General features: G+C 47.6%; 1 protein-coding gene across 2 annotated transcripts in view; it reads right to left on the bottom strand.

Moving 5' to 3' along the window:
* Positions 1-25,925, bottom strand: part of CMSS1 (cms1 ribosomal small subunit homolog) — a 413,413-nt gene that overhangs the window by 32,608 nt on the left and 354,880 nt on the right. For both annotated transcript variants that reach the window (XM_073668100.1, XM_073668101.1), the window contains exon 2: positions 7,919-8,019. In XM_073668100.1, coding sequence (XP_073524201.1) covers positions 7,919-8,019 — 101 coding nt within the window. The remainder of the gene's footprint in view (positions 1-7,918; positions 8,020-25,925) is intronic.

Below are 25,925 nucleotides of genomic sequence, written 5' to 3'. Positions count from 1 at the left end.
ACCTTGGCATGCAAAGCCATCCACAACCTGTCTCCTCCATACATCTGTGACCTAGTCTCCCGATACATACCTACACGCAACCTCCGATCTTCACAAGATCTCCTTCTATACTCCCCTCTTATCTCCTCTTCCCACAATCGCGTACAAGATTTCTCCCCTGCATCCCTCCTACTCGGGAATTCTCTACCCCAACACATCAGACTCTTGCCTACCGTGGAAACCTGTCACGCCAGGTGTGAGTGCAACACAGAAAGTCATACCAGGTGTGAGTGCAACACAGAGGGGAAAGGGAGCCCAGACAGTAGGGAAATGGGGAAGAGGTGACCTCCTAATCTGGACTAGCATCACCCTGCCTCCCCCTAACGTCCCTATACAGCCTCCACAGCTGTCGCCGATCACGTGCCTCGCCCTACTATCCCTGGTGTAAGGCTATAGCTGGGGGTGGAAGGAGATGAGCACTAGTCAACCTCCGCTAGCACTCTAAAGACAAAAGGGGAAGACAACACAGGGGAATAACAACTTAGCTTTAGAAGAACTCCAACAGGGCACACGGCCTCAAGACTCCAGAGAGGACGTGATGCTGCTTCAGCCAAGTTCCAAGTAGAAATGAGTATAACCGGCGACGCCCACCTAGACACACCAGGTATATATACACCCAACTAAAGGGAGGTAGTCGCTGGGTCCTAAACACAGCCTCCTATCTAGGCAGCAGTCTGCATTGCCAAACGTTGAGATCTCCTGCAAACCACTGCAGGGCAACTGTCTGTCACCTCTGACACACCCGTGACAGTACCCCCACCTCTACGAGTTGCCTCCGGACACTCAGGACCGGGTTTCTCAGGAAAAGAGGTGTAAAAAGAGCAAACCAATCTGGGAGCGCTCATCTCTGACGCTGAAACCCACTTCCTCTCCTCCGGACCATAGCCTTTCCAGTGCACCAAGTATTGCAGAGAACAACGTTGGAGACGAGAATCTACTATCCTCGAAATCTCGAACTGCAAATTACCATCAACCATTACTGGGGGCGGTGGTAGATGTGAGGGCTCAAGAGGTTCTATGTACCTTTTGAGTAAGGACCTGTGGAACACATTGTGAACTTTAAGGGCCCGAGGAAGTTCAAGACGAAACGCTGCTGGGTTAATGATGGCGGTAATTTTGTAGGGACCAATAAACCTAGGTCCCAGCTTCCAAGAAGGAATTTTCAATCTTATATTCTTGGTAGACAACCACACAAAGTCATTCACATTCAGGTCCGGACCTGGCAAGAGTTTTCTGTCAGCCATACGTTTATACCTGTCACCCATGGTCTTCAAATTACACAGAACACCCCGCAACACCGAGTAGAGCAACGAAGCAAACCATTCCTCTTCAGGAACTCCTGAAGCTCCTCCTCCACTGAAAGTACCAAACTGTGGATGATAACCGTATGCACCGAAAAATGGTGACCTGCCAGTGGATTCTTGACTATGATTATTGATGGCAAATTCTGCCAGCGGTAAGTAGGATGCCCAATCCTCCTGATTTTCGGAGAAGAAACACCTGAGGTATGTCTCCAAGTTCTGATTGACCCGCTCGGTCTCACCATTCGACTGAGGGTGGAAGGCAGAGGAAAAGGACAGCTGCATCCCAAGTCGAGAACAGAATGCCTTCCAGAACTTGGAAACAAACTGGGTCCCCCGATCAGACACCACATCGGAGGGAACCCCTTGAAGCTTCACAATCTCATTTACGAACACCTTAGCAAGTGTCTTAGCATTGGGAAGTGCAGGTAAAGTGACAAAGTGAACCATTTTACTGAACCTATCTACTACTACCAAAACCACCGTTTTGCCTGCAGAAACTGGTAGGTCAGTAATAAAATCCATGGACAAGTGTGTCCATGGCCAGCTAGGGATCGGTAGCGGAAGAAGAGTACCAGACGGACGGGTGTGCGAAACCTTAGAACGCGCAAATACTACAAGCAGCTACGTGTTCAATTACATCCCGATGCAACCCCGGCCACCAGAAACGATGAGAGAGGAGGTCCGCGGTTGCCTTGCCACCTGGATGCCCAGCAAGGACATAGTTATGATGTTCCTTGATTATTTTACGGCGCAGATCAGGTGGTACAAACAACTTTTCTGAAGGGCAGGAGGCAAAGGCGTCCCCCTGAGCCTCCAGCACTTCACCCTCCAGTTCAGGAAAAAGAGCCGAAATAACTATCCCTTTCTGTAATATCGGGGCAGGGTTCTCACGGTTACCACCAGCAGGGAAGCTCCGGGACAAAGCATCAGCCTTGATGTTTTTGACCCCTGGACGAAAAGTGACAACAAAATTGAACCTAGTAAAAAACAGGGACTATCTGGCTTGCCTAGGGTTGAGACGTTTAGCTGACTGGAGCTATGTAAGGTTCTTATAGTCAGTAATAACAGTAATAGGATGGACAGCCCCCTCCAACCAGTGTTGCCATTCCTCAAATGCCAATTTGATCGCCAAAAGTTCCCTATTACCCACGTCATAATTTCTCTCAGCCGAAGACAATTTTTTAGAAAAGAAAGCGCATGGATGCCATTTACCAGGGGACGAACCCTGAGACAACATAGCCCCAACCCTGACATCCGAAGCATCGACCTCCACAATAAAGGGTTGAGAAACATCGGGTTGACTGAGAATAGGTGCTGTGGCAAAATGATTCTTTAAGGAAGAAAAATCCTGAAGGGAAGCCTCTGACCAGTTGGAATAATCAGACCCCTTCTTAGTCATGTCAGTAAGGGGTTTCACTACCACCATTCATTTTGGATGAATTTCCCGTAAAAATTAGTAAAGCCCAGAAAACGTTGTATAGCCTTCAGGTTCTCGGGACGTTCCCAGTCAACGACCGCACAGATCTTCTCCTGATCCATCCGAAAACCTGAAGATGATAACAAGTACCCCAAAAACTGCACCTCCTGAATAGAAAAAACACAGACCACCACAAACCTCCCCACCGAATGATGAAAAATATAATTTATGAAATGCTGGAATACCGCAGGTTCATTGGTCCAACCAAAAGGCATAACCAGACTCTCGAAATGTCCTTCTGGGGTATTGAACACTGTTTTCCATTCGTCCCCCTCTCTGATTCTAACCAGATTGTAGACTCCCCTTAAATCCAACTTGGAGAATACCTTAGCTCCCACAACCTGGCTGAACAAATCAGGAATCAGAGGAAGAGGGTATGGATCCCGGATGGTAATTTGATTTAATTCCTAGAAATCTAAACAGGGACGTAGACCGCCATCTTTTTTCTGCACAAAGAAGAACCCTGCCGCCATGGGCGAAGATGAGGGTCTGATATGTCCCTTCTCCAAACTTTCCGCAATGAAATCCTTCATGGCTTGTCTCTCAGGGCCAGAAAGATTATATAGTCTGGACTTTGGTAGTTTAGCTTCGGGGATCAGGTTAATAGGACAGTCATAAGCACGATGAGGAGGCAAATCCTGACACCCCTTTTCAGAAAAAACGTCCTCAAAACCAGACAGAAAAGCAGGCAGTATCCCCATAGAGACAGCAGCAATAGAAACATTCAGACAGTTCTCATGGCAGTAATCTCCCATTCAGTAATCTCTCCAGTTTGCCAATCCACCAACGGATTATGTTTAACAAGCCAGGGGATATCTAAAACAATCGGAGTAGGGAGATTTTTCAAAACATAGCAAGGGATGAATTCACAATGAACTGACCCCATCCTCAGTTTTACATTATGTACAATCTGAGTAAATGCTTTCTGTGCAAGTGGCGACGAGTCAATGGCAAAGATGGGAATAGGTTCAGCTAAAACACAGCAAGCGAGACCATGAGTTTTCACTAACTCAGCATCAACCATGCTGACCCCGGCTCCACTGTCAACAAACACAGAATTTTTTTCGGTTTTGCTCTCTAGCACCACCTCTGCTGTCAGGACAAAATGGGAACTGCAGTTTGGCCACAAATGCACCCCTTGTTTATCCAACTCCAGACTACCGAGAGTTAAACGAGTCTCCTTTTGTTTAGAAATTGAAGGACAGGTCCCAACAAAGTGACCCTTTTTCCCACAAAAAAAAACATACGCCTCTTTTCTTGTGAATCTCCGTGGAGATGTATGATGTAGAGACATCCCCTAACTGCATAGGTTACTCCACCTCCCCCAGTACTGGTTCACCCCCAGACCGCTCCATTGGCAAAGGTACACAACCCCGACAAGAAGGCCCTAGAGAAGAAGGTTGCACCTGTCTATCCAGAAGATGCCTATCCAGACGATGGGCAAAGACATGGCAGCAAAGGCATCTTTCAACTTTCAGTAAGCCCCTCACAAAATTGACTTTTAAGGGCTGAGTCATTCCATTTGGAATCCGTTGCCCATCTACGGAATTCCAAACTGTACGTCTCCACTGACTAATCCCCTGCTGAAGGCGACGTAGCTTAGACTCAGCCAAGGCGACTGGGTCAGGGTCATAATAGAGGAGGGCAAGAGCTCCAAAAAAAACCCTCCTCAGACTGGAGACAAACTGAGTCCTACAGTAACGAAAACGCCCATGACTGAGGATCGCCTTGCGACGAAGGGACGAAGTTTGAAGTACAATTTGCATGCCTCCTTAAACACAAAAAACTTGTCCCTACCTCCTGAAAACCTGTCCGGGAGGGCAAGCTTGGGTTCAGACTGGACAGGTCTACCAGCAGAAACCCCTACATTGGCGTCCTGTAACTGGTGATACTACTGCTGAACCTCACAGCGGAGGTCATTCACCTCCAGAGACAGACAGCAGAACTGCTCTGCGAGCTTTGCAACTGATCACATACTAAAAGGGAGTAAGGAAAAAAAAAGGTGCATGCCCAAAAACACACAAAGAAAAAAACAACAAAATGTCAATCCGGTGTTGTTTTTGTTTCTTTTCTTTTTTTTTGCCCCAAAACGCGCTCGGCCGGTTATAATGTGACAAAACCTTCAAAAGGAACCTGAAGACCCACCTCTTCAGACAAGCCATAAACCTGCAGTAACCACCGCTCCACCATACCGCTGCACGACTAGCTCTACCCTCACCTGCTGTATCCTCACCCATCTCTTGTAGATTGGGAGCCCTCGCGGGCAGGGTCCTCGCTCCTCCTGTACCAGTCTACCATTGTTAGTCATTTACTGTAAGTGATATCTGTATTTGGCATGTAACCCCTTCTTATGTACAGCACCATGGAATCAATGGCGCTATATAAATAAATGATAATGATAATAATAATTTACAGGTGTCGGGTAGAGACGACAACGCTCATCAGAGCCGGGTCTCGCTGACTTTACTGCTATTCACAGTCGCCGGAGCCAGATTCAGGGAACATGGACTACATCAAAGCTCGTTGGGAACATTTTTCTAATAAACTGGTGAAAGAGGGACGGTCTCTTGTGTTTTATTTTTGTACTTTATTTTTGTGTTTATTGTCTTTTTATGTTTTTCAGGTATGCATTTCTGGGTTACATCAAATTCAGAGGATTACTTTGGACCTGCATGGTTTTTTTTTCCAATAAATTGGTGAATGAGGGATAGTTTGGTTTTTATTCAAATAAAATGTTTTTTTTTCTGTGTGTGTTTTTTTCATTTTTATTACTGGGTTCATAATGGGAGTATCTTATAGACTCCTCGCCATTACTAACCCCAGGGCTTGATGGCAACTGTTATTTTTGACAAATTACAACTGCCATCAACCCAAACTACCATTATCTGATTTATACCGCACCAGGGGAATTGGAAAGAGCTGGCCAAAGAGCCAGAATTGGTGCATCTAATGTGATGCACCACTTCTGGGGTGGCTGTGGGCTGCTACTTTTAGGCTAGGAAGGGCCAATAACCAGAGACCTTCCCAGCCTGATAATATAAACTCGCAGCTGTCCGCTTTACCTTGGCTGGTTAACAAAAATAGGGGGGAACCCACGTCATTTTTTTTTATCATTATTTATGCAATACGTTAAATAAGGCTAAACACCCTTTAGTCGCACATGAAAGGCACTAAAGGGTGTACGTGTAGGGGGCTTGTGAAATTACATATCTACAGGACATCAGGCATTTTTTCTATCAATCTATCTCTTTATACAAGATTGCTTTACTAGTTTTGTAAACTAGCTTTATGTTACATAGAGAATTATAGTATGTAAAAGAGGATGATAAAAACACATTTCATACGCATTGCATACGGATGCTAGGTGAGAAAAAAATGCACACTCGCATGACATACGCATGACACTTTTCAAGATCAACATGGTAGTGATTTTTTTTACGCAGATGAGAGCGAGGCCTAAGGTGGATTATCTCTATGATTAAGGGCATACGATACAGCAGAAATGCGTCGGAGGATTAACATGGAACGGCACATGTTATTTTTTTAACGAAGATATGAATAAAGAAAATCCTGTTTTTATATCTTTTGGGAGTGCCGATCCTTTTCTCTTTTTATACTGCAGTGAAGCGGCACCCAAAAAGTATATGAGTGGAGAATCTTACTACATAAAGAGCTTAATGTTGAGGTGTAGATTGTTGTAGATGACAACGATGAAAGGGAACATTTTACTATTGAATTTTTAAATAGCTTAACCCCATCAGGCATGCCAAGTCATTGCCTTAGACTTAAGGTGGGCAGCATTATTATGTTGTTGAGAAATTTGAATACAAAATGAGGACTCTGCAATGGTACACCATTAGTTGTAACATCATTGAATAGAAATGTTCTTGAAGCAGAGATTTTAACAGGATCAGTTGAAGGTGATAAGGCATACAGAGAGATTTCCACGCGATCTGCCCTGGGCAATTCACTTTTTGAAATGGCCGAACGTCTCTGTAATCTTCTAAATTTTATATTTGTTTTCCATAATATCATTTATTAATTTATTAATTATGACAACTTTGTTGTTTATCGTGTAAAAAGGCTGAAAGTGAATAGACACGGGTAATTTGAGTTAGTTACGTAGAGCACGCTTTTCTAGCTTCCGAAACTTATTTGTTTCGGAACTCGGGCTGCTAGTACGCTAATACATGTGGTGAGTCCAACAAAACTTCCTTTCCTTGTTGCATCATACTGTACAAGGGCACAGGGGACCTCATAATGTGTGCGGTCATCATACTGTGTGGGGGCACTGTGGAGGCATTATGTGAGACGGCACTGAGGGGCTTTATGTGTGAGGTGCACTTCATGCTTTGTGGTCACCATACTGAGTGGGGGTCACTGTGGAGGGCATGCTATTGTGTGTTGGGGCATCGTGTAGTGTGAAGAGGCATTTTGGGGACGCCATATAGTATGGGGGACATAAAAGGGGTATCAACATTTTGCCAATATTAAGCCTCACTGGGGATCTATGACTGTCTGGGCACACAAAAAGGACTTGACGGGATTAACAGTGTGAATTAGTTGCAAAAAAATACTCTTCCTGTTTTTCAAAGTTGAGAGATACGAAAAAATTGCTGCTAGCACAGTAAAATAGATAAACAATATATTTACCGTATTTTTCGGACCATAAGACGCACTTTTTTTTTACCCCAAATTATGGGGTATCGGGACCAGGGACCGCCCACCTCCTGATGTCTAGCGCGGCCATAGTGAATTCAAGGCTGCGCCCACAAACATGCTGCTGCTCGTTACTGGGTAACACAGTTCCATCGCTGCCACAGCCCCCTCCGCTTCCGTAGCCCCCTGCAACCACAGCCCCCTGCAGCCACAGCCCCCTGCAGCCACAGCCCCCTCCCGCTGCCACAACCCCAGCCGCCTCCGCTGCCTCAGCCCCAGCCGCCTCCGCAGCCCCCAGCCAGTGTGACCCCGCTCCCTGCCTATTGTGGGTCCAGAATAAGAGGCAAGCAAGTTTTCTTTTCACTATTTCCCACCTCTAAAACTTGGGTGCGTCTTATGGTCCGGTGCGTCTTATAGTCCGAAAAATACGGTATATTACCTGCTTCTTTTTCTTTTTTGTAGACTGAGTGGCTTTCTTGTTCTTCTTTGGCTTTGGCTCTTCATCACTTTCCTCGCTCTCTTTTACCTCCTCCTCTTGTTCTAGAAGGAATTACAAATTACAGCTTATTCTGTAAAACCGCTCAGCATCCTATGTCGCAGTATATAGACATTATTATCAGATCAGAAGAAAGGTATAAAAATAAGACGAGAATGTCCAAATGTTTGATGCAGGATGTTTTGGAACAAACAAATAGTCTGGTTGAAGTCTTAGTACACGGTGGAGCACTTTATATTTTATCTGAGTCAAAGAAAAATCATCAGGACAAATCAAATAAGTGTCTTATAAACCATAAAGCAAAGTGTTGTGCAAATTTTCTACAACCATATTCCACATAGTTGCCAACATTTCTGGGAATCTTTACGTCCCACCTCAACTTCGCTTCCAACACTGTCAGAAAAGCCACACACCTATCCAGAAAGTCCCAGACCCACCCTGGAATATCTGATCCTCAGCCCTTTTGGTCCAAGAGTCCCGAGAAATCCAGACAAATTAGCAGCTAAGCATTACCTAGAGCTTTTATGTTTTTCAAAGTGGTTGTCCACTACTCGGTACCTTCTCAATACGTAGGTTTGCCCCCAGTAAAATAATAACACCTTTACTCAACTCCGATGCTGGTGCCATTCCAGCAGTGTCGGCACTGGTTCTCTCGTTGTTCATATGACATTGTTACGTCACGCGATCACTGTGGCCAATCAGCGGCTACTTCGCTACTTCGCTGCCCCATCTTTGGGCATATCATATACATCCGGAGGAAGTGAGAGAGCAGCAGCAGCAGTTCTCACGTTCTCCGGATGTATGTGATTTGTCCGTTGATGGGGAGAGTGAAGCCAGCACTGACTGGCCTCAGGGATTGCGTGACGTAACAATGTCACGAGAGCCATGTCAGAGCCATCACCGCTGGAACGGCGTCGTCACCGGAAGTGAGTAAAGGTCTTATTATTTTACTGGGGGCAAACATACGGGTTGGGAAGGAGGTGTCAGAGTAGTGGACAATCCCTTTAATTCACTGCAAAAGTTACATCTCAAGCATGTGTAGCACCCTGAGGATTCGGCTGCTACAGGGGTATTGCACCTCAACCCAGAGGTGTGATATTCCACTCCCGGGTAAGGAAGGAGTGTGGAACTGAGCTCAGATAGACTGCATGCACTACATACATCCCATTCCAGAGGAGCAGGCCGACGGTACTCCCACTTAGAAATGTGCAGGTACAACCGAGCCTGTTCCTGGCTGGAGTGGGAGGGGGGTGGTACATCCCATGTAGTGTAGGGGCAGATAGGGGGAGCAGTCTGGGTAGTGATAGGAGCTCATTGGGTGCTGGTCACCTGAGCTCACACATAGAGGGATATATAAGGAGGGCACCAACTTAGATCAGGGTCAGACGCTGAGAACAAGTCAGTTGGAGAGGAGAGAGAAGGAAACAGCAGCCCTGGAGAGAGAGAGAGTGGAGCAGAGAAAGACCCAGAGGGGGAAGACTGAAGGGACCCAAGAACCCAAATTAGAGCACCGGGTGAGGAGTCAGCATCAGGGTACCGGAACCCAAGCTGGTGGGGGTAAAGACATTCCCCAGCCAGAGACCGGAGACCGTGGGCAGTGTCTGTCACGGTCACCCACCACATTCACCCCGAAGGCACACCACATGAAGGGTCAGGGAACCCAGGGCCAAGGGTGTCCCAAAAGAAGGCCCGAGGGAGCTGGACCTAGGTGAATCCCTGGTGGGGACGGCTGAAGAAAGGACAGAGGGAGAGCTCAGGGCCACGCTCCGGACTTGTTTGGGGGTTGGCTGGATCCAGGACCTGGTGGACGCAGCACGGCTCGGGTGGTCACTAGCAGCTGGAGTGACCAGTACAACATCAGCAGTAAGTAAACACCCTTAACTGCACAACCCGAGTCTGTCTTCATTGCCGGCTGCACCGCACCACCACAACCCCCATCCTCTGCGCCTGTCCCCTCTGAGGCTATACCCCTCCCGTTGGGGGTTATCTCACCAAGCTGCGCACCCACCATCAGCCTCAGCGGACCCTGCAGCAGCGGCGGCCACAGTGACCGCATCACAACGGGTGGCGTAGTCGACACAAAAGAACTTTAATAACATCTGTAGGACTGCCACATAACACTGAGCTTGACGCCCTGGGCACGGGACCGGGTCACAGCCGCTCGGAGACTACAACCCCCCATCTGATCCGGTGCCGGGTATTCCCCTCAAAAAGGAATATGTCCCAGGGGGCGCGTCAACTTTGGCGTAGTCGGCAGGATTACGTGCCCACAACAACCGGGTACTGCGTGCCTGAAGAAAAGTGCAAGTTTACCTCAGAAAGAAGACTCCTGCCGGTTCCGGAGGGTCCACGCCATCGGACTCCATCACCAGTCGTTTCCCGCCGATTGTCCGCCATTTCCAGCTTGTTCCCGCCATCTGCAGAGTTTCCCGCCACTGGGCGACGCTTCCCGCCAAAACCGCAGATTTCCCGCCTTGGAAGAGCAGCGGACGCCATTATGGGCGTGCCAAAGGAGGGCAAGAGGCCACATCCCATCGTGGGCCGGGACAGAAAATGGCGCCAAAAGTGGAAACCGCCCCCACCAACAGAGACTGTGATGCTGGAGGTGTCTGTCAGCGTGAAAGAACTCCCCCTGGAGCTGACAGTCACCGAGTTGCCCCGGGACCGCCCTCGAAGTGGGAGGAGACGAAAGAGAAGAGAAAAGATGGGTGTCGCTTGGAGCAGTCTGGAGCGAGCGCACCCGGAGGCAAGAGGTCTAACAAGGAGTAGCGGAGAAGCTCACCCGGAGATGGAGAGAAAGCAGAACAGCACCGGCCCGCTGGCCAGGAGTCTGCTAGAGACCGAGGAAGGAGGGCAGAGCAGCACCGGCCCGCTGGCCAGGAGCCTGCCGGAAGCCGAGCAGAGCAGCACCGACCCGATGGTCAGGAGCCTGCTGGAGTCCACAACCCCGCTAGGTCTAGCGGAGATCCTAGCGCAGCTCCCCCGAGACCGGGAGTGTGCACAAACTGCCCTGGAGGGCCTCGCAAGGAGGATGGCCCGGGTACAGCGTGAGATACTGGCGGAGTGGAGCCGGGAGATGACCCAGCAAGCAGAGACCAGTCAACGGAGCACGCTACCCTGGAAGAGGAAGCAGACCGCCTCTGAGGATGGCGCAGGAGGACCCAAGGCCGGAGACGGCGCCGAGGAGGGAGCCGAACGCATGGAGGCAGGTAAAGGGGACGCCTATACCCCAAGCCGTGACACCGCTTACCTGCCCCAGCTCCCCGTCGCAGAGCCCGAAAGTCCCCCTGCTGTGCCCGTAGCCGCCAGGTCACCGCCATGGACTAGGCCCCGACCGGAAGCCGCCGCCGCGACCCCTGTGACGTCACACGCACCGACCCGGAGCGTGACAAAGCAGGAATTACCACCAGCCTGGTCGCAAGGCCTAGTACCCCCGGGCGCCGCACCACCAACAGCGCCCCCTACCTCCGCGGAGCCTCCGGCCTGGCCGCAAGGCCAGGTAGCCCAGGGCGCCGCCGTCCTAACGGTGCCCTTCACCTTCCAGGTGCCCCAGGCCTGGCCGCAAGGCCTGGGCAACGCGGGCGCCACCACCACCGCGCCCGCGCCCGCAATACCTAGGGTGCCACACCTGGGGGAGGACCTCTTCGGCCAGCTCACATGGCCGGACGGGCGGCCCTTCATCTGGCCCGAAGGGTACCCTGAGCTGGAGCGGCAGCAAAGACTAGGGCCCTTGTGTGAGCCCCTAATTCCGGCTCCGAAGCCCGTGGCTCGGGTCTCGCCTCCTCTAGCAGAAGCCCAATTCGTGTGGGACCCCACGGGAGAAGATTTGATGGGGTTCACCGGAGAAACTCGGGCAGCCGCAGCTGAACGTACAGAGTGTTACCGTCAACAGCTGGCAGAGTTTAAGAGAGAACGGGAGGAGAGGCGGGTCAGAGAACAACAGGCCCAAATCCAGAGCGCGGAGCAAAAGAGCCGGACTAGGAGGAACCCCCGTGCAGCGCACTGTCCCCGCACCATCGGGACAGTGATAAAGTTCAACCCGCAGCATGGGTGGGGCTTTATTCGGGACCGTAACAACCGCGGTGACGTTTTTGTGACCCGCAGAGACGTCGAGTCCCACCTGCCGGAAGGTCACAAAGGCCGTGACCTCTACGTCGGAGACGAAGTCACTTTCACCCGGCACAAGTGTGCCAAAGGACCTTACGCCCTCCACGTACACCGCTTGACGGAGGAGGAGTTGCGGTACGGGGAGGAGGAGCCAGAGGACCCGGACGGGTCTGAAGAAACATCATATCAAGAAAGAGCAGGAGGAAGACGCCGTTGAGTGCGGCAGAGCAGGTGCTGTAAATAAGTTACCCCATGGGGGTATAAAGAAACTGAAACTGTTGCTGCTAAAATAGTCCCCGTTGGGACCAGTGAACTGTTACCCGTTAACCCCTTAATCCTACAGGCTGAGGACTGTGAGCAGCCATTCCCTTCCCTCTACCTGGCCGAGGACTGAGAGCGGCCAACTTTCCCTGTATATAGTTGCGCGTCCTAAAGCGCCCCCTACCGGTTTTATAGAAAACCAGATTTTCTAAGAGACTGTCGCACTTTTCCCGGACACACGGTGCACAGTGTCCGGAGGAGGAACCAGAGACAAGAGAAGTCTACGAGAATGTTTATATAAAAAGTTTTATATATATATAATGTTTATATGTTTTATATGTTCATATAAAAATTTTGTATGTTTTGGTGTTTTATGTCTTACAGCCCGAGGACGTGCTGTGATTTACCAGGGGGGAATGTAGCACCCTGAGGATTCGGCTGCTACAGGGGTATTGCACCTCAACCCAGAGGTGTGATATTCCACTCCCGGGTAAGGAAGGAGTGTGGAACTGAGCTCAGATAGACTGCATGCACTACATACATCCCATTCCAGAGGAGCAGGCCGACGGTACTCCCACTTAGAAATGTGCAGGTACAACCGAGCCTGTTCCTGGCTGGAGTGGGAGGGGGGTGGTACATCCCATGTAGTGTAGGGGCAGATAGGGGGAGCAGTCTGGGTAGTGATAGGAGCTCATTGGGTGCTGGTCACCTGAGCTCACACATAGAGGGATATATAAGGAGGGCACCAACTTAGATCAGGGTCAGACGCTGAGAACAAGTCAGTTGGAGAGGAGAGAGAAGGAAACAGCAGCCCTGGAGAGAGAGAGAGTGGAGCAGAGAAAGACCCAGAGGAGGAAGACTGAAGGGACCCAAGAACCCAAATTAGAGCACCGGGTGAGGAGTCAGCATCAGGGTACCGGAACCCAAGCTGGTGGGGGTAAAGACATTCCCCAGCCAGAGACCGGAGACCGTGGGCAGTGTCTGTCACGGTCACCCACCACATTCACCCCGAAGGCACACCACATGAAGGGTCAGGGAACCCAGGGCCAAGGGTGTCCCAAAAGAAGGCCCGAGGGAGCTGGACCTAGGTGAATCCCTGGTGGGGACGGCTGAAGAAAGGACAGAGGGAGAGCTCAGGGCCACGCTCCGGACTTGTTTGGGGGTTGGCTGGATCCAGGACCTGGTGGACGCAGCACGGCTCGGGTGGTCACTAGCAGCTGGAGTGACCAGTACAACATCAGCAGTAAGTAAACACCCTTAACTGCACAACCCGAGTCTGTCTTCATTGCCGGCTGCACCGCACCACCACAACCCCCATCCTCTGCGCCTGTCCCCTCTGAGGCTATACCCCTCCCGTTGGGGGTTATCTCACCAAGCTGCGCACCCACCATCAGCCTCAGCGGACCCTGCAGCAGCGGCGGCCACAGTGACCGCATCACAACGGGTGGCGTAGTCGACACAAAAGAACTTTAATAACATCTGTAGGACTGCCACATAACACTGAGCTTGACGCCCTGGGCACGGGACCGGGTCACAGCCGCTCGGAGACTACAACCCCCCATCTGATCCGGTGCCGGGTATTCCCCTCAAAAAGGAATATGTCCCAGGGGGCGCGTCACATGCATTTCAGGAGGTTCTCAGAGGCACAAGTAATATTCATGATCGGCCATATGGTAATCATAGTGGAAAATTACATATCAAAAGTGTATGCGTGGCTTTACATGAGGCACCGCACCGGTGATATCAAGGGAGACCGTTCTTTGGGAAAAATCCCTCTATTTGCTAAATATCTGTAAAAGCGACTTGTCACAGCGTAGCATGTATACATCCTATTAATTACACATGCTATAGCTGCACGGCAATGAGTGTGGGAATGGAGGGAATGTGGAGGAACGCATTCAGGCTTCGTTACATGTCATCTGACCAGCAGAGCGCCAGGTTCACCTTGACTTGCGGAGAGATAGGATAGCAGGCAGGAATCTATGGTGATGAATGAGGGAAACTTGTAACCTTGCAGCTCACGTCAATAACTCTGTCACTTGCGTTTCACTTTCTGTTGCCCTCAGTAAGATGAATATCTGCTGTGCTAATACCGCCATACAGTACAGAAAAAAAAACATTTACCATCTTTGCATACCAGCATATGAATCCCAAATTACATTACTTTCAGTAACCACCGCAGCTCCACAATAGAATATCCCTAGACAAGAAACACTCATTTTGAAAAAAAATTGGCATAAATTATACTCCTTATGTGATCTGGCTCATTTGACAGCCCCACAAAAATCAGGACTGCTGGCATCTATGCAGGCTAATGTGTCCGGCCTTAATACGGCCCCTCTGTACTGTCACTTACACCTGGGGTAGTGGGGTGTAGAATGACCTGGATTGTTCCTATTACCCACTGGATCACTTGTAGTCAGGCAATAAATGCTTCTAATACAAGTATTATATACAGAACATTAGCATTAGGGATCAGAACAGTTTAAAGGGAATGTGTTATCAGAAAATGACCTATTGTATAAATCAGGTTTTTATGATGAATGCCTTTATTAGTTTTTTTGCATTTTTTTTTACTTTTCATGTCACCATCTGTATTAAAAAGAAACCGATATTCATGAAAAGTACATATACATTAGCAGCAATAGTCTGAAAAAGACCCTTTCTTTTGTATTAAAGCATCTAATGAGCGTGTGCACAGAGCATTATTAAGGGAGGGGGAGCTGTAATATCACCTGCTGGGAATGGTGGATCCTGTGTTATTAGCTGTATATCAAGGTATTACTTGTCATTGTAATCCTGTCTGTGTTGATAATGAGGTTTTTGAAAAGTCTTTTGAAAAGAACAGGAAGTATAAATCTAAAACAGCTCAAATTATTAGTGTGAAAATTGCAAAATGTTTAATTTTTATTTTTTATTACAGATTATATGAGAAATACATTTTAACATAAAAAATCTGATTTAAGCAATAGGTAATTTTTTGATTATACTTCTATAACTTAAAGAGGTATTCCCATCACTAAGATTCTATCCCAATATGTAGTAGGTGTAGTAATAATAATAATAATAATAATATCAGCCAATACCTCCAATTAGAAATGTAGTATAGTTTTTCTGATTCGCTATGTCTCTTTCCTCATGTGCAGGCATTGCTGGACCTTAGGTATCCATGGTTACGACCACTTGCAACTAGCTCATTAACTGTCACCATGTCAGTGGCCATAACCATGGATACTTAAGGTCCTGCAATGCCTGCACATGAGGAAAGAGACATAGCAAATCAGAAAAACTATACTACATTTCTAATTGGAGGTATTGGCTGATATTATTATTATTATTATTATTACTACACCTACTACATATTGGGATAGAATCTTGGAGATGGAAATACCCCTTTAACTGTCCCAACTGTTATAATGCCAATGGTGCATCAAGCGACCATAGTATCTATATACTATACAACTGTGTTACGGTTGTTTTTGGCTACTGAAGTTCAGCTTCTATTGAAGTAGATGGGAGCAGAGCTGATGCCCAAGAGAACAAACACTACACAGTGTATGGAGCAACGTGTTCTGGCATTGTGCACTGTGTACATCCAGCTACTGTGGGACCTGCTATTAGCTGGTCGGTCGGGGTGCCAGATGTCTGACCCCCAAAGATTTCATATCGATGACATATCCTAAGCACAGCCCATCAATATCAAAGTCCTGGACAACTCTTTCAGCACAACTAAATACCACTGAAATAAAATAGTCAGATCTTATTCTATGGCAAGAGAAGCCATCATGTTCCCTAATAGGGTAATTTACCAGAACTCTGGTTTGTTCGCAACAGAAACTTAAAGGGGTTGTCCGGTCTTAGGATACAAGTCTGCAGTCACTATGTGATTGCAGACTACTAAATCCTCACATCGCGTGCACTGCGTGCTGTGAGTATTCTCCGTTGACAGACGCATACTTCCAGCCACATTCCAACTAGACCAGGGGTCTCAAACTCGGCTGGGTATATGGGCCGCACATGGAAAAAATTTGAATTTGGGGGGCCGCATTCTTTGTTCAATGTGACATTTTTAGTGATACCATTTTTTTTGTATACACCTTTTGAACATTTTTGCCGTGTTTATTTTTTTATGGCTTGGGTCGTTATGGATGTGGCGATAATAAACGTGCACTTTTTTGTGTTTACTTTAGTTTACATATAAAACAGCATTTTTAGTGCCCAATATTTTTTCATGCTTTATTTTATTTTTTATTTTTTTTACAATTTTATTTCCCCCAATTGGCCACATACAGTAATATTGTCTTACAATTAGCATCATATAGTAATAATGGAAAACATCTTGTAGTAATGTTCCCCATCCAAGTCCCCATCTTGTACTAATGTGCCCCATCCAGGTCCCCATCCTGTGGCTATGTGCCCCATCCAGGTCCCAATCCTGTGGCAACGTTCCCCATCCTGGCGCCCATCTTGTACTAATGTGCCTCATCCAGGTCCCCATCTTGGGGCTATGTTCCCCATCCAGGTCCCCATCTTGTGGCTCTGGTCCCCATCTTGTGGCTCTGTGCCCCATCCAGGTCCCCATCTTGTGGCTCTGTGCCCCATCCAGGTCCCCATCCTGTGGCAACATTCCCCATCCTGGCGCCCATCTTGTACTAATGTGCCTCATCCAGGTCCCCATCTTGGGGCTATGTGCCCCATCCAGGTCCCCATCCTGTGGCAATGTTCCCCATCCAGGTCCCCATCTTGTGGCTCTGGTCCCCATCTTGTGGCTCTGGTCCCCATCTTGTGGCTCTGTGCCCCATCCAGGTCCCCATCTTGTGGCTATGTGTCCCATCCAGGTCCCCATCCTGTGGCAACGTTCCCCATCCTGGCGCCCATCTTGTACTAATGTGCCTCATCCAGGTCCCCATCTTGGGGCTATGTGCCCCATCCAGGTCCCCATCCTGTGGCAATGTTCCCCATCCAGGTCCCCATCTTGTGGCTCTGGTCCCCATCTTGTGGCTCTGGTCCCCATCTTGTGGCTCTGTGCCCCATCCAGGTCCCCATCTTGTGGCTATGTGCCCCATCCAGGTCCCTATCTTGTGGCTATGTGCCCCATCCAGGTCCCCATCCTGTGGCAACGTTCCCCATCCTGGCGCCCATCTTGTACTAATGTGCCTCATCCAGGTCCCCATCTTTGGGCTATGTGCCCCATCCAGGTCCCCATCCTGTGGCTATGTGCCCCATCCAGGTCCCCATCCTGTGGCTATGTGCCCCATCCAGGTCCCCATCTTGTGGCTATGTGCCCCATCCAGGTCCCCATCTTGTGGCTATGTGCCCCATCCAGGTCCCCATCTTGAGGCTATGTGCCCCATCCAGGTCCCCATCCTGTGGCTATGTGCCCCATCCAGGTCCCCTCTTGTGGCTATGTGCCCCATCCAGGTCCCCATCCTGTGGCTATGTGCCCCATCCAGGTCCCCTCTTGTGGCTATGTGCCCCCTGTGCTGTTCTTCACACACATAAAATAGAAAAAAAAAAGATGATTCTCACCTGTCCTCCGTTCCCTCGGCGGCCTTCCTGCAGATGTGGCCCGCAGGCACCACAGAGTCCAACCCCTTGACGATCCCGACCTGGTCCAGGAGGAGCCGCCGACAGCAGCGCTGCATTGCCGCACAGAGACTGTCTCCCAGCACAGCATTTTCAATGTCAGCCGCCGGCCAATCAGAGGCCAGCAGCTGACATCTGCATATGGCAATGACGTCATACTCGCTGCGCCGACACGCAGATATCAGCTGCTGGCCTCTGATTGGCCAGCGGCTGGCATTGAAAATGCAGTGCTGGGAAACAGTCTCTGTGCGGCAATTCAGCGCTGCTGTCGGCGGCTCCTCCTGGACCAGGTCGGGATCGTCAAGGGGTCTGTGCCTGCGGGCCGCATAAAGCAGCCTCAGGGGCCGCATGCGGCCCGCGGGCCGCGTGTTTGAGACCCCTGAACTAGACTGTATCTGCATAGCTCCCAACCGTCCCGTTTTCGGCGGGACTGTCCCGCTTTGAGAGCTCAGTCCCGCATCCCGTCACGGCTCAGCTGTTCTCCCGGCTGTGGAGGGTGGTGAGGGGTTGCGGTGGTGGAGCAGAGATCACAGGTAGTAGCCGGCAGCTGCAGCTATCACGTGTGTCCGCTGCTAAAGAAAGTGAATATTCACTCATCTCCAAGCCCATAGGAGTGCAGAGGAGTGAATATTCATTCTCCTTAAAAGCACACATTGTCAATCACAGCTGCTGGCTTCCTGCTGTGGCTCTGCGATCCTGGGTGCCCGCTATTACAGAGAATGAATATTCACTCTTCTCCACTCCCATGGGTGTGGTGAGGAGTGAATATTCATTCTTTTTAGTAGCAGGCACGGAGGATTGCAGAGCCGCAGCAGGAGCTGTGGCCATGCTGACAGTGTGCGCTATTAAGGTAAATGACTATTCACTCCTCCCGACGCCCATAGTCCCGGTGTGGAGAGGAGTGAATATCCCCACAGCTCACCTCGGCATCTGAGGGCGCATGGCAGTGATGTCATGCGCTGCTCAGATGCTGAGATCAGCTACTGACAGACAGGATGCAGCGCTGGAGCAGAGGGGAGGAAGGAAGGGGAGTAGAAGTGTTTATTTTTTTCATGTGTGCAGTGATGGGGGGCCATGTATACCAGGATAGGGGGGCCATGCATATCAGGATTGGGATGAGGGGGGCATGCATACCAGGATTGGGGATGAGGGGGCCATGCATACCAGGATTGGGTCTGAGGAGGCCATGCATACCAGGATTGGGTCTGAGGGGGCCATGCATATACCAGGATTGGGTCTGAGGGGGTCATGCATACCAGGATTGGATCTGAGGGGGCCATGCATACCAGGATTGGGGATGATGGGACCATGCATGCCAGGACTGGGGATGAGGGGGCCATGTATACCAGGATTGGGGATGAGGGGGCCATGCATACCAGGAATGGGGATGAGGGCAGTCTGCTGAATGTCCCTCATTACCAGCGCCCCTTTGACAACTCCTCCCGCCAGGGGAGAAAGAAATGGTAAATGGGCATGGATTGAGGTGTGGCCAGGGGCGTGGTCAAAATTTGCCGAGGCACGCTACATCACTGCATGATCTGTCCCTCTTTCCTTTCTTCAAAAGTTGGGAGGTATGTGTATCTGGCCTAACTCAATACACTTGCATTGAGTTAAGCTGGATACAGTCTAGTCGGCATATGACCGCATGTATGTAAATCACATACTTGCAGTCACATGCCCACTGCTCCTGGCCACAGTGTCCTAACAGTGTTCAGTGCACGCGATGTGAGAATTTATAAGTCTGCAGTCAAATAGAGTGCCTGCAGACTTGCAGTTTAAGATTGGACAGCTCCTTTAAGTACTAGTTTCTCCATGTTTAAGCATTCGAGAAATCGTCACTTCCCAGTTTTATTAGGAAAGGTCATCATCATAGATAAAACTTTACAAGTCACTGAGCGACTGTCACCAATGCAAATACTCTCGGAGGGCTTCTCAGAAGAGTCTAAAAGTGTCCTCTCCTGTATCTAAAACGGTCATTTCACCGGGGCAGGAATGCACCCAGTAGAGAGCATGTTACTACCATTCCCAGTACAGGCCTGAAGTCATTAATGAGTTGTGTGAAAAATAGCTGCCCTGTCACTGGCTGATATATGGGACTATCTGAACACATCTGACAGCTCTTTTTATGGCCAGCAGCGAGACTTCATCAGAAATAGTGCTGGTCAGAAAGATCCACCTAGACCATGTACATCATGTACAGAGGAAATAAAATGAGCTGACACCTGCAGGAATGAAAGCCTCACTTGTAGAGGCGACCTTTATTTCTTTTCTTAGGTTGCCATTGTGTATACATCAGCACATTTAACTGTGTAAGAGCAAAATGTTGCAATATTTTTAGGACACATGGATGTCATAGAGTGGGGTCCTCACTCACTTCAGCCCTCAGTGAGCCAGCGTGGAGAACCACCTAGTAGTAATGGCTCATGCTGTTGATAAATTTGCTTATTCATGTCCTACATGGAATATAGTATATAGCTGGTTGCAATTTCCCCCAGCTGTAGCAGCTGATTGCAAGGGTTTTAGAAGCTGGACCATCAGTGTTCCTGTGCTCCTCCGATGTCGCAAAGGAAGGACTCAGACATGCCACTTATCCGAACTGTCAATCATCAGGAGCGCACTGCCCCCAAGCAATCAGTAAGCCGGGAGGCTGGGGAGACAACACCTTTAAAGAAGCACTCCTCCTCCCATTAAAACTTTTATCCTCTTAATATATTGCAATCACCACATTATATTGCACGGGTTACCTACAATTGCTTATTTTGCCTTTCTACCCAGCTAATTCTTCTCTTTTCTCTGCTGTATGTAGAAACAGGAAAGGTCTTGTGCCTTCAGAAATCATTTCCCTCTTCAACTCCTGACCCAGCTACGCCACCCCCCTGCCGTTGTATTTGCTCAGACTCATACAGGGAAAATTGACCTCCTGTTTCTACATAGAGCTTAGAAGGATTCAGCTAGTCAGTTTTTCATCACGTGATGTCATAGACCTAATGGAAAAAAGAAGAATTAGCTGGGCAGAAAGGCAAAATCAGCAATTGTAAGTACACAGCGCTATATAATATGATGACTGCAATATATTAAGAGGATAAAAATTTTGATGGGAGGAGGAGGAGTGCTTCTTTAAACGAGACCGGCCATTTCCTCCGAATAAAACAACAATTCTGGAGTGATTTTCTTAAAACTTCTTCATTGAGTCAGTTGAAATTGGAAATGTATGAATGAATTAATAATTGGGTGTCACCGTTCCTCGTCAGTATTGTGTCTCTTCTCCCCACATCGACAAAGATCAGCATCCATGAGGTCGTGTAAGGCCGGTTTTACATGTCTGAAAATCATGGTCCGAGTTCGGGACGCAATGTTTGTACAAGCCATGGGTTCTCAAACCCATTCTCTACAGCCTCATAGATATATAAGAGACTGTTGATCTTGGATCAGGAGACTCGTTGCCAGTCCAGACATTGAGGTCCATACTTAGACCGTGAATGACGGACATGTGAACTCAGCCAAGGAGGAGAAAAGTATCTAATGTTGAGAAAACGGTGAAATATTTAGAACACAATTTAGGAAATTTGGCAGAACTTGTGCCACACTTTGCTCCCTCATCAGTTCAGTCATCTTACAACATCTTAACACAAAAAATTAACCAGGTTGGATTTTCTGTGGTTGATTTATTTTAGCCGAGATAAGCTATGCTGGAGGTCTATACAGATATTGGTGGAAAAAAGGTGCTTTATCTTATGTATAACCTCCAACAGACGCCCAATGGCACCAATACAAAAGAAAAACTTTTTACTGGAAGTCTTTTATCTAAGCCATCTTATACAGTTAAAAAAAAAAAGAGTTCACTGATGTGTAGTAACCTGATGAAGGCCAAAAGGGTCATTTAGCCGCAGTCTACTATGTCTGGGTGTCTGCCTCCAGTAGTCTTATACTCCCGAAAGTGATGCACGGCAGAGTGCACATTCGCTCTGCCAACACCATTACACTCTATGGCCCCGTCGATGCATAGGTCCGAATCCCGTTTTGTGGGAGGTTCAGATGTATGCCCCGAGGGGGCCACCGAGCGTGTCCCTAAACGCAATGTGAAAGCTCCCTTATAATAGATACTTCTGACTTACATATGGGTAGAGCTTTCCCAATTCCCAATGCATGTGGCAAACTGACTCTGCAAACAAAGGAGGATTAGAGCGAATTCTGCTATCACATTTTTATAGATAAAAAGCAGTACTGAGAATAATTCTTGAAACCTACACTCTGGTATCACACACAGAAAGCTTCATCACGGGTTTTTCCTTTAGTTTTCCACAGTGAAGTTGATGAGAAAAAATGACACACATCAAATTAAGAAAAATAGGAACCATTAGGTTATAAAGTCTATGGGTTGTATCTAGGGTTGAGCGAGTATGTTCTGTCCAACTATGCTCGGGCCGAGCTCCGAGTATTTACAGCTGCTCGGTGATAAGGTTGAATCGCTCCCGTGTGCATGATTTGCAACTGTTTGACAGCTTTATTACATGTGAGGAATGTGTAAGAAATAGACATTCCTCACATGTAATAAAGCTGTCAAACAGTCGCAAATCATGCACACGGGAGCGATTCAAACGCATCACCGAGCAGCTATAAATACTCGGAGCTCGTCCGAGCATACTCGCCGAAAGGGTTAATAGAACATACTCGCTCAACACTAGTTGTATCATATAGGCAAACTACGGGTGTCACAATCTGCTGCAGATTAGGACACATGAGTGTAATTTAAATCCTGTCTGGGTGGAAGAATAAGATTTTAATGTGAGGAGCAGATTATACTAATCAGATCAATCATGGGGTAAGCACAATTTTAGAGACACTTTTTTGTTTGGTTAATTGATTTCCTCTGGAGTTTTGTATCTTCACCAGTCTGACCTTAGGGCCATGTTCTCACTTTGTAAATATGCAGCAAATGTTCCTCTGCAGATTTGCTCATGAAAATTCCTCTGCGTAGAACAGTAACAGCAATGTGAGCGATCAGTTGATCAGCGGCAGCGTTGATGTTTTCTCCAAGCTGGAAGAAAAAATGTCTCTTCAAGCTCAGACATAGGCAGCAGGGCCCAGAAGTGGCCGGGGACTGGGAGGTGAGCACCGATTTATAGATTTTTTTTTACACTATTCCGTGACCGACTCGAATATAAAAATTGTTAGTGGGGGGAGGGGGGGGGTCCAGGATTAGAAAAGCGAAAAAAAATGTGAAAGCACCCTTAGTCCTGGGCTACACTGCAACTTTTCGTAGAGCTTCTCATTGATTTGATCTCTACAGCTACAGCCAAAGAACTGCATCGTTGTAAGCAATTAGGTGGACGGCAGCTGCCACTTAATAGTTAAAATCAAATCGATAAAGCTATAAAAGGTCGCATGCTGCAAGTGATCACAGTGATTCCTTGTAGTAGCCTACAGTGAAGTACACGATGTTCCTATTTAACAATTTTTTTTATAATTTTCAATATGAATATGCCTAAAAAAATAAATATATATATTTATATATATTCATAAACACACATATATACCGTATATATATGCATTTAATTTGTATAGAAGTATTTTTTCAACATGTTCTAAATTGAAATGGGGACATTGTCTGTGAAGAAAGGGGGAGGGGGGGATCCTGTGATATCTACTATACAGAGAGGTGTTACCTGTAATTGCAGCCCTACCTGAGAGGATATTGAGGCTGCTGAAAAGTGTTCTATAGAGAACAGAAGTGTGAGTCTAGTGTAGCCGGTGTGAAATTTAAAAGTTTTAGATTTTTTAATTGGTTTTTTTTTTTTTTTTTAAGTGAGGCCTATATATACCAAAAAGTGAACAATTAAATAATAATTAAAAAAAAAAAATCTGTTATGAAGACCATGCCCCCAACTGGCATATCCATCGAGACCATTATATTTCTCTGTTGCTGCATAACTAATAAATAATAATTTTAATTTATATGCAAATTAAGTGTTAAGTGCTCTGGGCATGACAGAGCACTTAAAGGAGCCACTGTGTCCAACTAAATCCTACTTTATCTCTCTCCATTACATGCACAATCAGTCCTCAATATTCATCAGCTGCAGCTCCTGCTGCGGACGCTCAGCATTCTCACTACTTACTAAGGTTTGGTTTACACTATCTGATGGCGGCCATTAAACAACCACTGATTGGCTACATATCTGCTTATCAGCGGTCGTTTAATAGGCTGACTGCACATCCAATATGCACAGAATGATCAATAAAGATTGTTCTGTGATGTGAACACAGATTGTCATTATTCTCGGTAGCAGATGTCCTTTTTACAACGTGCTGCTGAGAAGTGTCATTTTCACGCAAGTTTAAAGGCAACCTGTCATGTCCCCCATATGCTATCAACCTGCTATATAGGGTCAGTGTGCAGGTCAATAGCATTAGAATGCAATCCGGCTGCATTACTGAAGCCTGGCTACCAGGAGAAAATTAACTATTTCTCCAGAGAGCCACCGGCTTTCAGTCACGCAGGCGTGCCCGGAGCAGCGACAATCACCGCTCACAGCACTGTAAGCAGCGATTGTAAACAGATCCTGGCACTTTGATTGATAGTTTGGTCTGCAAAGATGCGCTGCTGTCAATCAAAGTGCTTACAGGCACTCCTCACTATGTACTGAGCGGTGACTGAAAGCCGGCAGCTCCCAGTAGGAATAAAGTTAATTTTCTCCTAATAGCCAGGCTACCAGTCTAGGAACCCTCATTGACCATAATCAGCCAGAATTAATGCTCCCTTACCTTATAGTACATAGGAATAAAGCTGTCAATCAGTGGTGGGTGGAACTGCAGCTCAGAAATACAAATATTTTTTATTTTTTAATTTCAGAAGTTCTATGTCTTTAAAAACTAAATACAAACACATTTTTCTTTTCAAGCTAAGATCACAGAAAGATGAAGATCCAGAAAGGTACAGCAGATTCATCTCAGTTTATTGTTGCTGTAATGTAATCTCATTATAATAGTAGGTGTAGGATTTAGTGATGAGCGAGCACTAAAATGTTCGGGTACTCGAAGCTCGGGTCGAGCACATTGGAATACTCGGGTGCTCGACCTGAGCAACGAGCCCAATGTAAGTCTATGGGAAACTCGAGCATTTTTCTGGCTGCCCCCCCCCCCCCCCCCGGTGGTCTGCAGAAGGTCAAAAATTGCCCAAATCGATGGGAACGGTGCTCAATTAAACGTCAGGCAGGCAGAATATATAGGCAGACAGGCAGGCAGGGTATATAGGAGGGTGCATGAAAAACATAGCAGGGCACTTGGAACACACTAGTGCCCTCCGATTTTCATGCACCCATCTCTTTAAAAAAGCCGGCAATTCAGCAGCGGCATACACTGGTACCCGACAATTTAGAACAGAAAGAATAGAGCATCACACATAGATTAGATAGATAGAAACATGTCAGTCACATATATAATAAGTACAGTGACAGTGTTGGTTACTGTACTTGTCATTTAGTGTTAAAATAAAGGATGTATTAAAAAAAAATAATAGTGTTTTCATGCACCCGTCTCTTTAAAAAAGCCGGCCGGCAATTCATCATCGGTACCCGACAATTTAGAACAGGAAGAATAGAGCATCACACATAGATAAAAACATGTCAGTCACATATATAATAAGTACAGTGACAGTGTTGGTTACTGTACTTGTCATTTATTGTTAAAATAAAGGATTTATTATAAAAAAAAATTGGCGTGGGGTTCCCCGTAATTTTAGTCTCTAGCGGAGGTTAAGCAGACGGCTGGGGCAGATGTTTGAAGCCTGGGAAGGGGTAATACCCACGGAGCTTCCCAGGCTACTAATATCAGCCCCCAGCTGAATACCTAGCCTTTACTAGCTATTAAAATGGGGGACCCAAAAAAAGGACGTGGGGTCCCCCTTATTTTAATAGCTAGCAAAGGCTAGGCAGACAGCTGGGTGCTGATATTAATAGTCCAGGAAGGGTGTCATGAATATTGGCCCCATCACAGA

This window comes from Phyllobates terribilis, unplaced genomic scaffold (genome assembly GCF_046119375.1).
Source record: "Phyllobates terribilis strain yellow unplaced genomic scaffold, ASM4611937v1 Scaffold_2__4_contigs__length_985480577, whole genome shotgun sequence".
NCBI lineage: Eukaryota > Metazoa > Chordata > Amphibia > Anura > Dendrobatidae > Phyllobates > Phyllobates terribilis.
The sequence above is the reverse complement of the archived record's forward strand: the minus strand, read 5'-3'. Positions and strand labels throughout refer to the sequence as shown.